General features: G+C 35.4%; 1 protein-coding gene across 5 annotated transcripts in view; it reads left to right on the forward strand.

The window, feature by feature from the left end:
* The window catches only part of LOC128860125 (uncharacterized), a 54072-nt gene that overhangs the window by 32224 nt on the left and 7290 nt on the right, over positions 1-14558 (forward strand). For all 5 annotated transcript variants that reach the window (XM_054097393.1, XM_054097398.1, XM_054097395.1 and 2 more), the window contains one exon: positions 4851-4976. In XM_054097393.1, coding sequence (XP_053953368.1) covers positions 4851-4976 — 126 coding nt within the window. The remainder of the gene's footprint in view (positions 1-4850; positions 4977-14558) is intronic.

A 14558-nucleotide genomic window follows, 5' to 3' on the forward strand; every position in this document is an offset into this window, starting at 1 on the left:
TGAATAAATTTAGCCGCGGTGGTTCAAATCACGTTTATGACATCGTAACAGATACGGATTTTAAATCTATTCGTATGGAGGTAAAACAGCAATAGACAATATCGTTGTTCCAAGACGAGCTTAAACAAAACAAAAGTTGTTCGCGGAAGAAGCATCTCAAATCTGGTTAAATCGCAACTGTACCACTAGAGCAATTCAAACTGTCAATTTTGAGTGGTACACAATCATTTGTTTGCCAAAATTTTTCGGAAATGCGAGCTCTCACGTATAGGCTCACCCAAGAGAGTGTTTGAGCATTCAAAAGGTAGAATTAATGGGGTTTTTGACTTAAATCCCTGATTTTGAACCTAATGATTTCTTTTTGTTCCCGAACATCAAAAATAAAATGCGAGACCAACGTTTTTCAACACATTTCAACGCCTGAAAAAGTTGTTGAAGCCTTTAAACAGCCCTTTTTTGAAGGTATCCAGTTTTGAGCGGCAAAAGTGCTTTGAAAATTGCAAGCGAGTATAGTGTATAAGTGTATTGACTTGCAAGTAGAATATTTTGAAGAACAACAAAATAATTTTCAATCTTGTTTTACTGAGTTTTCATAGTTGGTCGCAAAATACAATATAAAAGGCAACCCTCGTATCGCTTATTGTTGCACATATTGTTGCAGTTTTTCCAACTCGAAATTACTAAATTGGAGTCGCTTTGTTTACTTGTCTAACGCACTTAAAGCTCTAACAAGGGCAAATGTACTACACTTATCGTCTAATGGTTTTCCAAAAATTACTGTAATAATTCTATAATTTAATTTCTTAGTTGTTGCTGATTAAAGTCATAGACAGTGATTGCATGTGAATATGGTTGAGAAATGAATTGGAACCATGTCATCTTAATTAGAAAATGCAACAAAATTTACACTAGTTCGATTACAGTGAGCCAAAAAAGTTTTGGCACTATGATCTTTGTGACATTCGAATTTTGTTGTTAATTTTTATTAAATATATAATTTACACTAAAACAAAAGCAACATATTTTAAAATTCCGAAATAAAATTAAAAAAATTATAAGTTATAATTATAAAATATTAAAAAAAACCTAAATTAAACAAAAACAAAAACAATGTTTTTTTAACTTTTTACTCAGAATTTAATACTTTTTTCCTAGCAAACATTTTTATAGCTCATTTATGTTATGCGCTACTACAGATTTTGATGACCGCAAGACGCTCATGTTTATTCGCTTATTTTTTAGAAAGATTTTCGAATGGCGAGCTTGCAAATTGTTGAATGCAAAAAATATCATCAAATTATTTCAGCAAAAAATATTGTCTAAAACTTTTAAAGAAATTTCTAGCGGCTTTTCTGGACAAATCAAGAAATTAGCGCCACTCAGTTTTAAGTTTATAGTAAATGCGCGCAGAAGTTTATTTTTGACTAACACCTGAGCTTTATTTCCATGTAAAATATGTATTTCATTTACATTACTTACTTTTGATTTGAAAATTACCAAAAAAAACTATAGCGTCTTTGCACAGTTTTGGCTGAAAATTTCCAATTCTAAGTCAAAGTAAATTTAATAGTAATTTTATTGTTGTTCATGCATCTTACTCATGCATTTAGCGATTGCATATAAAAGAACTCTACCTTGTAAATGTGCATTCAATCGGAAAAGTTGTTGGTACTCAATACTCGTATTATAGCGGCAATTTAATGTGCACTAATACAATGGCCATACACTTCTTAAACAGTTTTGTTTTTTTTTTTGCTTCTCAGTTCCATTGACTGAGTTCCAAAGCGTGCCTGAGAGCCATTTTGTGGTTTACCGCTTCCTTTTAAATTCACCTCATTGTACGAGTAATCTAAGCGAATCTAAAAGAACGAGGAAAATGTAAATTATTTACATGCTTGCTGGGCGCCAATTTGTTTAACAATGTGCGCGTAATTAAATTTGAAAACAAAGCGAATGAAGTGAAACAATTTTTTACCCAATATTATTTATACACATTTCTACTATATATGCGATTTTGCATACGAGGTGAGGTCAATTAGTTAAATGTATAGAGTTGGGTGTATAGAGGCGACCGCCGTAGCCGTATGGGTTGGCGCGTGACTACCATTCGGAATTCAGAGAGAATGTAGGTTCGAATCGGTGAAAGAACAAAATTAAGAAAAAGTGTTTTTTCTAATAGCGGCAATGGCAAACCTCCGAGTGTATTTCTGCCATGAAAAAGCTCCTCATAGAAAAATATCTGGCGTTCGGAGTCGGTTTAAAACTGTAGGTCCCTCCATTTTTGGAACAACATAAAGACGCACACCATAAATAGCCCGGCCACACCCAAAAAAAGAGTGTACGCGCCAATTATATTGGGTATGAATTAGTAAATTTAAGATAATTTTTCTATTTTAAATCATTCTAAATTTTCCAAAATTCCGCAATTTCAAGTTAAATGTTAAAATTTCTTCTTTTTTTTCCATTCACCATGTTTGTGGCGCCTTTTTTGTTAGCTTTCTTGGCCACCCCTTGTATGTAAGCAAAACTAATTAAATTTTTTATTAGTGCACATTTACTTTTATGTAAATTTGTGCAATGATGTGGAGCGATAGTGCTAAGGAAAAACATCAAGTTGTAGTAGGGAAAACTAAAACTAATCAAAACTTCCTGTAACGCAGAATGCCAGCAAGAAAAAACGAATGCTACATAAATTAAAAATTCAATTACCAATTCGTATATTTTGCTTTTTTTAATTTTTGTTTTGCCATCTTTTGCGGTCTGTGAAATAATTATTCCTCAAAGGTATTAAATGAAGTAAATCAATATTTTTCATTTTTCAACTGGCTCTAGAACAACAAATGTTCAAGAGCGGAAACACTAGTTAGAATTCTTACTAACTGAAAGGAAACTAAGACGATTTATGCATGCAGGAAATCTTAGTGATTGGAATCACTAACATCCGGTGCAATATTTTGACGGTCACTGTAGTCGATTATGCTAATTTATCTTTAGAATTTCTATTGCTGTGGTGGGTTCGATACCACAATTTTTTCTCATATTTTTTTTTTCTAATATTTCCCGCTTATTGACGGTGAAGAAAAATTTTCGGAAACAATATTTCTACATTTTAACAACTTTTCATAAAAGGCAACTTCGGCTTAAGAATGGAATTAAACTTCTTCTATTGAAAAAAAAAAAGAAAATCAAGGCACATTTCACAAGTATGACAAGTATCACCAGTTTTTTTCGGTAGTAGTTCTCTAGTTAAGGTTTCATTTAATTTAAATAGTTTTTGCTACACAACCTGCTTCTGACTCCACCAAATATTCAGAATTGCATTCGAACGATGGATGTTGGGTTTTAACAGCATAAAATATTCACCATAAGTTTTTGGAGAATGCTGCTGAAGTAAAGTGAATAACTCGGCATGAATTAAGACATAAACTTGAATTTTGAAAATTTTGAAATTTTTTTTCTGGACTTTTTTTCAAAAACTTTTGGTGGGCGCAAAAACGCTCACTCAAATCAAACCAGATCTTGTACAGTATTATGGAAATTGTCATGGTGAAAAGATTTTTAGAGGTGTACTACCTAGCAGACCGTTAACTGGCTCTGAGCGAATTTGACAGATATGCTGACGTTATGTGTTTTGTGTTTCACTAACGTAAACGAATGACGTAGAATCCAAAGTTCCCCTCAAAAAAAATTTTTTTCACTATACCTAACCTGGTATCTATCATCCTTGGGAAATTGTTATAGCTAGTTGTTTTTGTTTTTGTAACAGTGTAAAACATTCACCATCAATTTTTGATGGATGCTGCTGAATTTAAAGCGCTTGACCGGATGTACATAAATCCAGGTTGTTGCGATAACGTAGAACCAACTGCCGTGTGAATGTTCCACTGCGGTGTGGATCTTCACGTAACCAGGTTGAAATTCCGCTTTCCTTTTTGCACTTCAGACTGTCATTACTTTGTTACCAACAGCAATAAAAATACAGACGAATTTTTAAAAAGTTTTTTTCAAAGTTAAAAATAGTTTTATGGTACGTTCTTAAGTAGTCTCGTACTCGTAAAAAACTGCAGCAAAAGTCGTGTGTCCGATGACTGCAAAAACTCGCCATTGCTTTATGCATTAGGTAGCAACATTTATGGTTTTCGAATGCATCCAGCCAAATACCAATACTAAAGCATCAAAAAACTAACACAACAACAACAGCAAAGACATTGTATAGCCACTCATTTTGATTTGCTGGAAGCATCGAAATAAAAATTTTAATATGCTCCAGTACAAATATTTTTGGCAAGCTTTATGAGCTCAACTGAAAGCCAGAAAAAGTAAAGAAAAGTAAAGAAAAACATCAGGCAGACACGAGGGTGTATGTAGCATGTAGTATGTATGTCAGTAGTTTTCACATCCATATGCACATAGTGTGTGTGTGTGCACTATTTGTACTATACTTACAATACAATTTCAACACGAAACTTTAGTATTTATTAGCATTTATAGTTTATGAACTCATTTCGCATCACACGAAAATATTTTTACAGCCGCTGGCAAAATATACAAAATTTAAACGAAAACAAATACTCCTAGTAAATAAAAGTGAAACTGCAACTAGTTGTGCAATACGAGTATTCTTGAGGTCAATACTCACGGGTAGATGTTGAGTGGAATAAATAGTTGTAAAATAAATTTTTACTGCGCATTATGGCATGTTAATGAAAATATATTTTTGCCGATATTTTTTTTTCGCTTATGATTTTTTTTGTTTTTTTTAAATATATTTTTTTGAATACATGAATTATAATATTAAGAAATCTATACTGAGTAATAAATAAATATAAATATTATTTCATATTTTTCAGAGGGTCTTCCATTTGTTCCGCACATTTGCTATGTGGGTGAGAAGCATTATAAGGCTACTGTGGGCTCTTGCTATTTCTATGAGCAGGTGAAGGAGTGCTGTTGTGCGCCAGTATTGGTTAAGCAATGTAAGTAAAAGTACATACATACATATATTACAGGGTCTAGCATTCGAAATGTAACCAATTAAAAAGGCCATAAATTTAGTTTGGAAAATTACTTTTATTCAATTCAAAGTAAAAAATGTGTGAAAATAATACAAAATTAAGAATGGATTTATTTTTGCTCGATACGACCACCTTTTGCCTTGACTATGGCCTGAGACGGTTCAGAAACGAATCGCAAGCTAACCTAATATGACTTGCAGGTATTTTGACCCATTCGCGGACAATGACTTTTTTCAGCGCATCGAGACTAGTGATTCTTTTAGTTCGAACCTTACTCTCCGAAATGGCCCAAAAAGAATAATCCATTGGACTGGTAAATTTGAGAGCCAATGTGTGGATGGTATGGAGTTCGTTATGTTGTTTTTTAGGCTTTCTTGGTTCAGTCGAGCTTTGTGAGACGCTGGCGAGTCCTGCTGAAACGTCCATGGTCTGCCACCGAAATGTTTGTCTGCCCACAGCTTCAAAGCAACCTCCAGAATACTTTCCCGATAATATTTCGCATTTACCTTGTCACCAGGCTCAATGAAAACGATTGGAGAGTGCCCATCTACGGTTACAGCGGCCCAAACCATTGCCTGTGGCAGGTGCTGCCTCCTGGTGGCCAATCGATGACTCACATTCTCGTATGAACGGTCGGCCAAATAAACCCTATCGTTTTGGAAGTTTACGAATTGCTCAATTTGAAAAATTTTCTCGTCAGAAAACACAATGTTCGGAAATTGCCCACTTTCGGCCAAGCGAAGCTACTCCTTTGCTCTCTCAAGTCTGTCTTGTTGCTGCTTTCGTAGGAGATGATGCGGCTTTTGGATCTTGTAAGGCTTGACTTTGAGATCATTTTCCAGTATGCGGTGGATGTTACTATCAGATATTTTTAGTTCATTCGCCATTTGTTGCCACTTCGTCGGGGATTTCGCTCAGGTCCCTTCTTCACTTTTTGAACCATTTCACGTGACGTTGCAGTATTTTGATGACCACCTCCATGGCGTTTCGCGATGCTACTGGTAGCATCATTGTAACGAGTAATGGTGCGATAAAGAAAAACTTTATTTATTTTAAGGTGCTCGAGCTCACGAACAATCGCTGGTTGTTATTTTCCAGCCAAATATAATGCAACCATGCTATTACGTTTGAAGTCCATTACGGATTTCCTGGTTTCGCATTTAATTTCGGCAAAATGCCCCGCGGCTTGTAAACAATACTCTGAACTGTCATTTAGTCAACTAACAGACGTCTGATGCCCGTGCATCAGCTGCGCGAACGGTCTGAAGTTGGTTACACTTCGAGTGTCGGAGTGTATCAACAATATTCCGCGCTCCAAGAATGATAGAAAGAAGATTGCGCCCATCAAGAGTGCGTGACGTCACGTTTGCCGAGTTGTGCAGTGTTGCCAACCATTTGCTCTTCACAATAAATTTAATGCTTTTTTATACCCAAAATGCAAAAATTTTTAAGTTTCGTGTTTGTTTCTTTTTTTTAATTTAAAGCTACTGAAACTTTAAGTTAAAAAACAAACTATATTATTAAACAAAAAAAGGTTAAAAAAGGTCACTCTGAGAAGATTTTAGTGCTAATTTGATAATTTGAAAGTGCAAATTTAATCTTTGGCTTCATTTAAGGTTATGCAAGAATATTAAATCTTCTTCTCTCAACTCTTCTTAAGGTTGAAAACCTTCTTATACGTTTTATAAAGCGTTTGAACTTACTGAATGCGAATTAAAACCATAGTGGTGTAATCGTTTCTTCCGGTCATCAATCTTTAGTGAGACATAGGACATTAAGAGTTGTATTCATTGTAAAAATAAGCAACAAAATACCAGAAAATACTAAAGAAACCATACTGACATTTTTACAAAAAGAGTACCTTATCTAGTTACATAACTTGAAATATAGCAAAAAAGTCGTTCCCTTAACAAAAAAGTCTCGCTTAACAAAAAAAACTCATAAATTAAATTGTACATAAGCATCACACATTTATTTAAAAAAAACGCACATTTTAAAGACAATTTGTCACGCATACAAAGTGACGGACGGAGATTCATCTAAAATCAATCAAGAGATTAGTTTTATTAATAGATAATCTTGAGCCTGACGAAGTTTTTCCTTTTTTTTCAAAATTAACAATATGGCGGCCTCAGGAAATATTTTTCAGATTTTCTAATATAGAAAAAAAAACCGACAATTAATTGTTTAAAAAAATCGCATTTTTTGAAAAAAAACCTTCGATCAGGCACGAGTTTTTATGTTTTTCAAAAGCAGTATAATTTTTATTGAAACCCACCAATCGGTTTTTAAGTTACATTGATCACCAGTTCAAAAAACATATTTTTGAGAAAAACGCATTTAAAGTTTTGCTATCTGCTCCGGAACGCCCGAGCGCCCTTTGTTAATTGTTGAATAACTCGAAAAGTATTTGTCAGATTCCCTTCAAATTTTCATACTAAATTTTAAGATATTATACTTTAAGAAAATGTTAAAAAAAATCCAGTTGTGTGGAAATTCTGACTACCTCTAACCCCTTATACTCGTCTAATAGACACGAGTATTCTCCCTAAAAACATTTTTGACACCAAATACTCTATCATATAATTTAAGGAAAAAGGCGGAAAAGTTCTTATTTCAATATCAATTTTTCACTCTTAAAATATTTTTATGAAAAAAAACAAATTGCGTAATTGGAGTAAATTAAATCAGAAAGCAAATTGACTAACTTCGCCCATAAAGAAATTGAAAATTAGTTTTCTTTGTAATAAAAAATCTTTACAACTTGAATTTGCCAATAAAAAATGCTTCTTTGTATCTTTCTTAGAGGAACATCTAAATCATTTTTATATCTTCAAAAACTGCCCATTAACGCCCTCCTTAGTTCGATTTTTCTTTCAAGTTGTAAAAAATTTATGCGCAGGTGTTCATAAAACTGAAGTACCAAACAAATATTAAGTGTAATAAATTGAGTGGGCGCGCAGCATTTAAATTGTAAACAATTAGCATAAAGATGATTTACAAAAGACTCACGCGCTATTTGATTAGAGAAAAGTATGTATGTATGTACGTACATATGTACGTCTATGCAAAAATAAATAACAATAACTCCCGGTAGTGAAATAAAAATAAATAAAAAAAAATTTATTATGAAATATTAGAAAGTAATACCCGCCGCTCTGAAGTGGGTAAATAAACTTAGAAAATTTCAACGAAAAAATGAAAGGGAAATAGTTTGAATAAAATTTTAAAACATTTTTTTAAGCAATTTAGAGGAATTCCTTGAGTTAGGATAAACATAAATACATTTGTAAATCCAAGTAAATGTGTTTGTATGTAAATACTTGCATCTACGTAAAATGTACTTACCCATGCACATAGATTTGTCTGTGCGTTTTTCTAAATTTATGTACGTGCATTTTTCTAGACCATTAAGGTTGGTCGATTTATGACGGTCTCTGTTCGTTTTGCGCCTTAGTCGATGGCTATAGTGAGCATCGAATTGCAAATAATAAAAGAAGTTTGTAATAAAAGAAGCAGTGTCCGCACCTTGTCAGACAATTCTAAGGAATAACATTGTAATGATCTCTATTTGAAGAATTCGGGTGCCCAACCGAAGGTTTCAAAAAAGGTGCCAAATGGAGTTACCCTCCAAATGAAAATTAGAAATTTTATTTTTCTTGGGCTGAACGACAAGGAAAGCCTTTTTCGGATAACACTGATGGGAAGAAATCCTTAACACTAAGCGTACATTATTAAAAATATTTAGTAGCTCTGTCTACGAGTATTTAAAGTCATGAAATGGTATGCGAGGTGTGTTCAAAAAGCATCGCAAATTTTGTGTTTTTTCAAAAATGATTTATTTTTTAATATCTATTTTGTCCCCTTTAAAATAATCCTCATGAGATATTATGCGCTTGTGCCAACGTTTTTTCCAATCTTCGAAGCACTTCAAAAAATCTTTTTTTTTATCTTGTTCAGTTCCTCCTTCGATGCCGACGAGATAAAGGTCAATTGTAGCGTAGCGTCGTCCTTTCAGTTTCGGGAACAAAAAAGTCACATTGGCCAGATCTGGGGAATACGGTGGCTGTGGCATCATTAGTGTGTTGTTTTTGGCCAAAAAGTCGCGCACAAGCAATGATGTGTGAGCAGGGGCGTTATCGTGATGCAAGAGCCAATTTTTGTTCTTCCACCAATCCGGACATTTCTGGCGGATTGGTTCGCGCAAATTGCGCATAACTTGCAGGTAATATTCTTTATTGACCGTTTTACCCTGTGGCAAGAATTTTTGATGCACAACGCTCCTGCAATCGAAGAAAAGTAAGCAAAACTTTTATATTCGATCGAACTTGGCGCGCTTTTTCCGCTCTTGGTTTGTGCGACAGCTTCCATTGAGATGATTGAGCTGTGGTTTCCACGTCATAACCATAAACCCACGATTCGTCACCAGTTATGACCCTCTGGAATGACGATTTGCCAATACCTTTTTCTTCACTTCATCAATTTTTTCGTCTGTTGTTGAAGTGCTCGGGCGTCCGGCACGCTTTTCGTCGTTCACATCTTCTCGGCCTTCTGAGAACATTTGGTCCAAAGTAGCTTCTCCGTATGACACAGTCAATATTCGGAATGCATCCCCGCACTTAATTTCGTTTTTCACACAAAATTTGATACAGGTTCTTTGTCAACAATTAACAGAACATTGAAAATGGCCGAACTCGTCGGTATGAGTGAGAGACATGAGTACCAACATATCGCCACAACAAAATCGAAATTCGAATATATGTAACCTGCGAAAATTCAAAATTTCGTAAATTTCGTAAATTTGTTTTTAAGTAAAAGAACGGCGGTCGCCGTGGCCGAATGGGTTGGTGCGTGACTACCATTCGGAATTCAGAGAGAGAACGTCGGTTCGCCCCTCGGCAGGCAATGGCAAACCTCGAGTGTATTTCTGCCATGAAAAAGCTCCTCATAAAAAATATCTGCCGTTCGGAGTCGGCTTGAACCTGTAGGTCCCTCCATTTGTGGAACAACATCAATAGGAGGGCTCTTAATTGGCTCTTACCCCCTTTTTGGGTGTTTGGCCGAGCTCCTCCTGCTATTTGTGGCGTGCGTCTTGATGTTGTTCTACAAATAGGTATAATATTCTATAAGGGAAACAATTTTACACATACACACAAATTTTTCTTAGTTTTGACTTTAGTAGATTATAGGTATATATGCACAAATCGACCTTCTCTAATGTATGGTTTTACATATGAAAAAATAGCTTGAGTTTTCGAATTAGCCAACAAACAGCATACCGTCCTAATGTAAATGCAAACATACATATAACTTCTACATATATACATATGTATGTATATGTTTGTATCATAGTAAGCACATTTGCTCTCACACTTAGCACCTCGTCAGCCCATTGAGGCAAGCGTCTGGCTATTCACAAATAATTTGCTTTTATTTGTTTTTCCTATTTTTTTTTGTGTTTTTTGTCTTGAGAATAGATCTTAGTTTTCTTTTTGATTTCTCATAAATTTGTTTACATTTATGTGGGGTTGCTTCTGGATTGTATGTAAGTATGTCCGGCGGTATTTGTAATTCATTATTTATTATCTCAATGCTGGGAATGTGGCACAAGCCTTTTACACCACAACGAGGTGCGTAGGAGACGTTGCAAGAATAGCTCACGCTTACATCTGCAACTTTATAAATTGCAGCGTACAAAAGTGCGTAGATTCTGTGTAAATTTATGGGAAGTACGGTAACGTATCGGGCGGCCGCCGTAGCCGAATGGGTTGGTGCGTGACTACCATTCGGAATTCACAGAGAGAACGTCGGTTCGAATCTCGGTGAAACAGCAAAATTAAGAAAAACATTTTTCTAATAGCGGTCGCACCTCGGCAGGCAATGGCAAACCTCCGAGTGTATTTCTGCCATGAAAAAGCTCCTTATAAAAAAAAAATGTGTGCCATTCGGAGTCGGCTTGAAACTGTAGGTTCCTCCATTTGTGGAACAATATCGAGACGCACGCCGCAAATACAGGGCCATCGAGGTAAATCCGGAATATTGAACTTAAAAACAAAACTATTGGATTTTTAATCAAAAATAATTTTATTTGCACTTAACTTTGTATAACACTGTGTGACAAAAAAAATAAAATTAAATATACTTTTATGGAGACCTAGCACAACTTATGGCTATAGAAAAACTAAACAAAATGGTATAGGAGAAATTTCCAATACACCCCCAAAATCTCATTTTATGGCCATAAAACCGTTTTTCAGTAGGTTGATGTGAAGAATCACTCCTAACTTCGCCAATTTCCATCCGATTTCGAATTTGTTTTTTTAGCTCGAAAGAACAAAAACAAGCCTTTTTGACAGTGTGCTGACAATTTTTCTGAAATGACAACTGACGAGACTGTAGACGGAAGTACTTGGAATTTTTTTATTTTTTCTCTATTTTTTCAATTTTGACATAATTTTTACGATATTATCCGATATTGAGGATTTTTTTTAGTACACTACTGTTATAGTAAATTTAATTTTGCGTCGAATGAGCTATATTTGACTGTAATTGAATTAAAATTAAAGAGTTGTGTGAGTTTTAAGATTTTTTTTTTTTTTACTAATTTGGTATGTAGGCATCGAAGCATGAAAATGATAACAAGCATCTTTATAAACACATAATATTTATTGGAGTATTGTGCAGTGCAGCATTGTACGGTATGGTACGGTGCAGTACTCAACGGAACTGGTTCCAAACTTAAAAATGCATTGGAAACGGCCCTTTGGACTTTAGTATGGTACGGTACATTTGTCATTCTCTTCATCAGTTTTGAATACTTCTCTGTAAGAAATTCGGTCATCATCATTCATCTGAAGTCGTCATCAACTAAATTCCATTGTTTAAATCGAGAAGCGAGCGTTTCAGATTGTCTTCCCGATAGAAGTAAATCACGAGAAAGATCCTGAAAATCTGAATTTGATACAATGTGTCGTTCTGAAGACTTAGAACCAGACGGAAAGTACTCTTCATCATGGGTTTATTGTTATCAGTTTGATCATCATCAGCAATGAGTTGAACTTCCTTCAGTTCCTGCAGTTGAGTCAATCATATCGTCCAAGACTACGGGGTTCTTAACAGTTGCAACATCAGCATACTTTATGTGCTTCGAGTTTTATAATGATGACCGTTTACGTCCGTTTTATAAAAATAACAATCATCTGGTTTATGATAAGGCTGATGATGCCACATCATCGGAGAATATTGAGAAATTCGACTTTTCTGGCAACATTTTGATTTATGTCTCTTGAATTTCAATGAAACAAACAATAAAACTTTGACGTTTTAATAAGGTTAAATTATAATAACAAACTTCTTTTGTTAATCAATGTACAGTGTGAACTTTGGTACACTTGGGAGCTTTTCCATATTTCTATTGAAAAAAAATGTGCGATAATATGTCAGATATTTTCGTCAGTTCTAACCAGTTCTGTTGTATGCAGTACAGTGTACTCTTATGTATACATATATACTCCAATAAATATGACGTATCTATAATAACGCATCAAAACACGTCCTTATTCCTATTTAGCGTAAGTTATACCTACATACCAAATTATTAAAAAAAAAAAAAAATCTTATAACTCACACAACTCTATTAATTTTAATTCAATTACAGTCAAATATAGCTCATTTGACGCAAAATTAAATTTACTATAACAGTAGGGTACTAAAAAAAATCCTCCATATCGGATAATATCGTAAAAATTATGTCAAAGTTGAAAAAATAGAGAAAAAATAAAAAATTTCCAAATACTTCCGCCTACAGTCTCGTCAGTTGTCATTTCAGAAAAATTGTCAACACACTGTCAAAAAGGCTTGTTTTTGTTCTTTCGAACTAAAAAAACAAATTCGAAATCGGATGGAAATTGGCGAAGTTAAGAGTGATTCTTCACATCAACCTACTGAAAAACGGCTTTATGGCCATAAAACGAGATTTTGGGGGTGTATTGGAAATTTCTCCTATACTATTTTTCTTAGTTTTACTATACCTACAAGTTGTACTAGGTCTCCATAAAAGTATAAAATCACTGTCGCACAGTGTAATGTGAGTACACATATCATAGTTAAAAATTATTCAATGTATCGTCCATCTCGTGCAATTACCTGCTCCAGCCGGGACCTGAAGCGCCCACATGCGCGGGCTACCTCCTTTTTGTCCATTGTGGTCATCACTCCCTCGATGGTTGTCTTCAGAGCGTCCTTAGTGTTATGAAGCTTCGCGTTAACTTTTGCTTCAACTGTGCCCCACACGTAATAATTAAGAGGATTGCAGTCTGGGCTTGAGGGTGGCCAAAAATCTGGTGACCAGTGGTAGGGTAGGTTGTTCTGGAGCCAAGCCTGAGTCTTCTTTGCCTTGTGAGCAGGTGCGGAGTCCTGCTGAAACACATATTTTCTTCCAGCAGCCACGCGGTCCATCCAGGGTTGCGTTTTTTTGAAGCCAAACCTCCCAATTATCTCTTTAGGGCTTTTTCCAGCGCGAACTGACTCTAGTATCGCAGCTCTTCTGTCCTGCTCTCGACTCATCGTTTCACTAGCACTTACTCCGGCACTCCAATGTCAATCAGGAAACAATACACTAAAAATATGTCCCTTTATCAGCGGTTTTAGACTTAAAGCTACTGCTCCAGAGCTTTCGAAATGTTTTCCGGATTTACCTCGACGGCCCTGCAGGAGGAGGAGCTCGGCCAAACACCCAAAAAGGGTGTACGCGCCAATTATATATATATATATATATATATATGGTAACGAAAATCACATACACACACATATACAAACTTTGGTAGAAAATGATGTTTGAAAGTTGTAAGTCTTAAAGGAATTTTTCGTCTTTAACTCGCATTTCGCTACTCAGCCAAGCGGAACTTAGGGCTAGATAATGGTGTACTCACAACTGCCTCAAATGCCTGACCCCACTTTCGATCGTATCCGAAATCTTTGCTAATAGGCTTATCGCGCCAAATGCTATCTTTCATTTATTTATTTGTAAGATTAATAATTATAAACAACCAATACAGTAAAGTTTAACAAGAGAGCTTGCTACTAAGGCCTTTGGCTCGAGATTTATATAATGAATGTGCCGCTCGAAGCTACAACTTTTACTCCATCTTTCAGGCTGCATACGGATTCCTCTGCCGAAAAATTCGAATTCTTTTGACTTGATCCATTCATTGAGCCACTTTGCGATGCTCTCGTAAGAAGTGAACCGCTCTCTAGTAAGGGCTGGCTGCATTGATCCAAACAGATCGTAATCAGAAGGTGCAATGTTTGGGGAATACGGCGGGTGGGGCAAGATTTTTCAACTCAGCCCCTCTAAATATTTCTGGCGTTGCCATGCAGTAAAATCAGTTTGTCATGTCTACCGTCCCATTCCGGCCGCTTTTCTTTGAGAACTCGATTCAAGCGCATTAGCTGCAGTCGGTAACGATTGCCAGTGGTTCACATGGTTTAAGGAGTTCATAGTAGATAACACTCCTCTGGTCCCACCAGATGCACAACATAATT

This window comes from Anastrepha ludens, chromosome 4, assembly GCF_028408465.1.
Source record: "Anastrepha ludens isolate Willacy chromosome 4, idAnaLude1.1, whole genome shotgun sequence".
NCBI classification, from domain to species: Eukaryota; Metazoa; Arthropoda; class Insecta; order Diptera; family Tephritidae; genus Anastrepha; species Anastrepha ludens.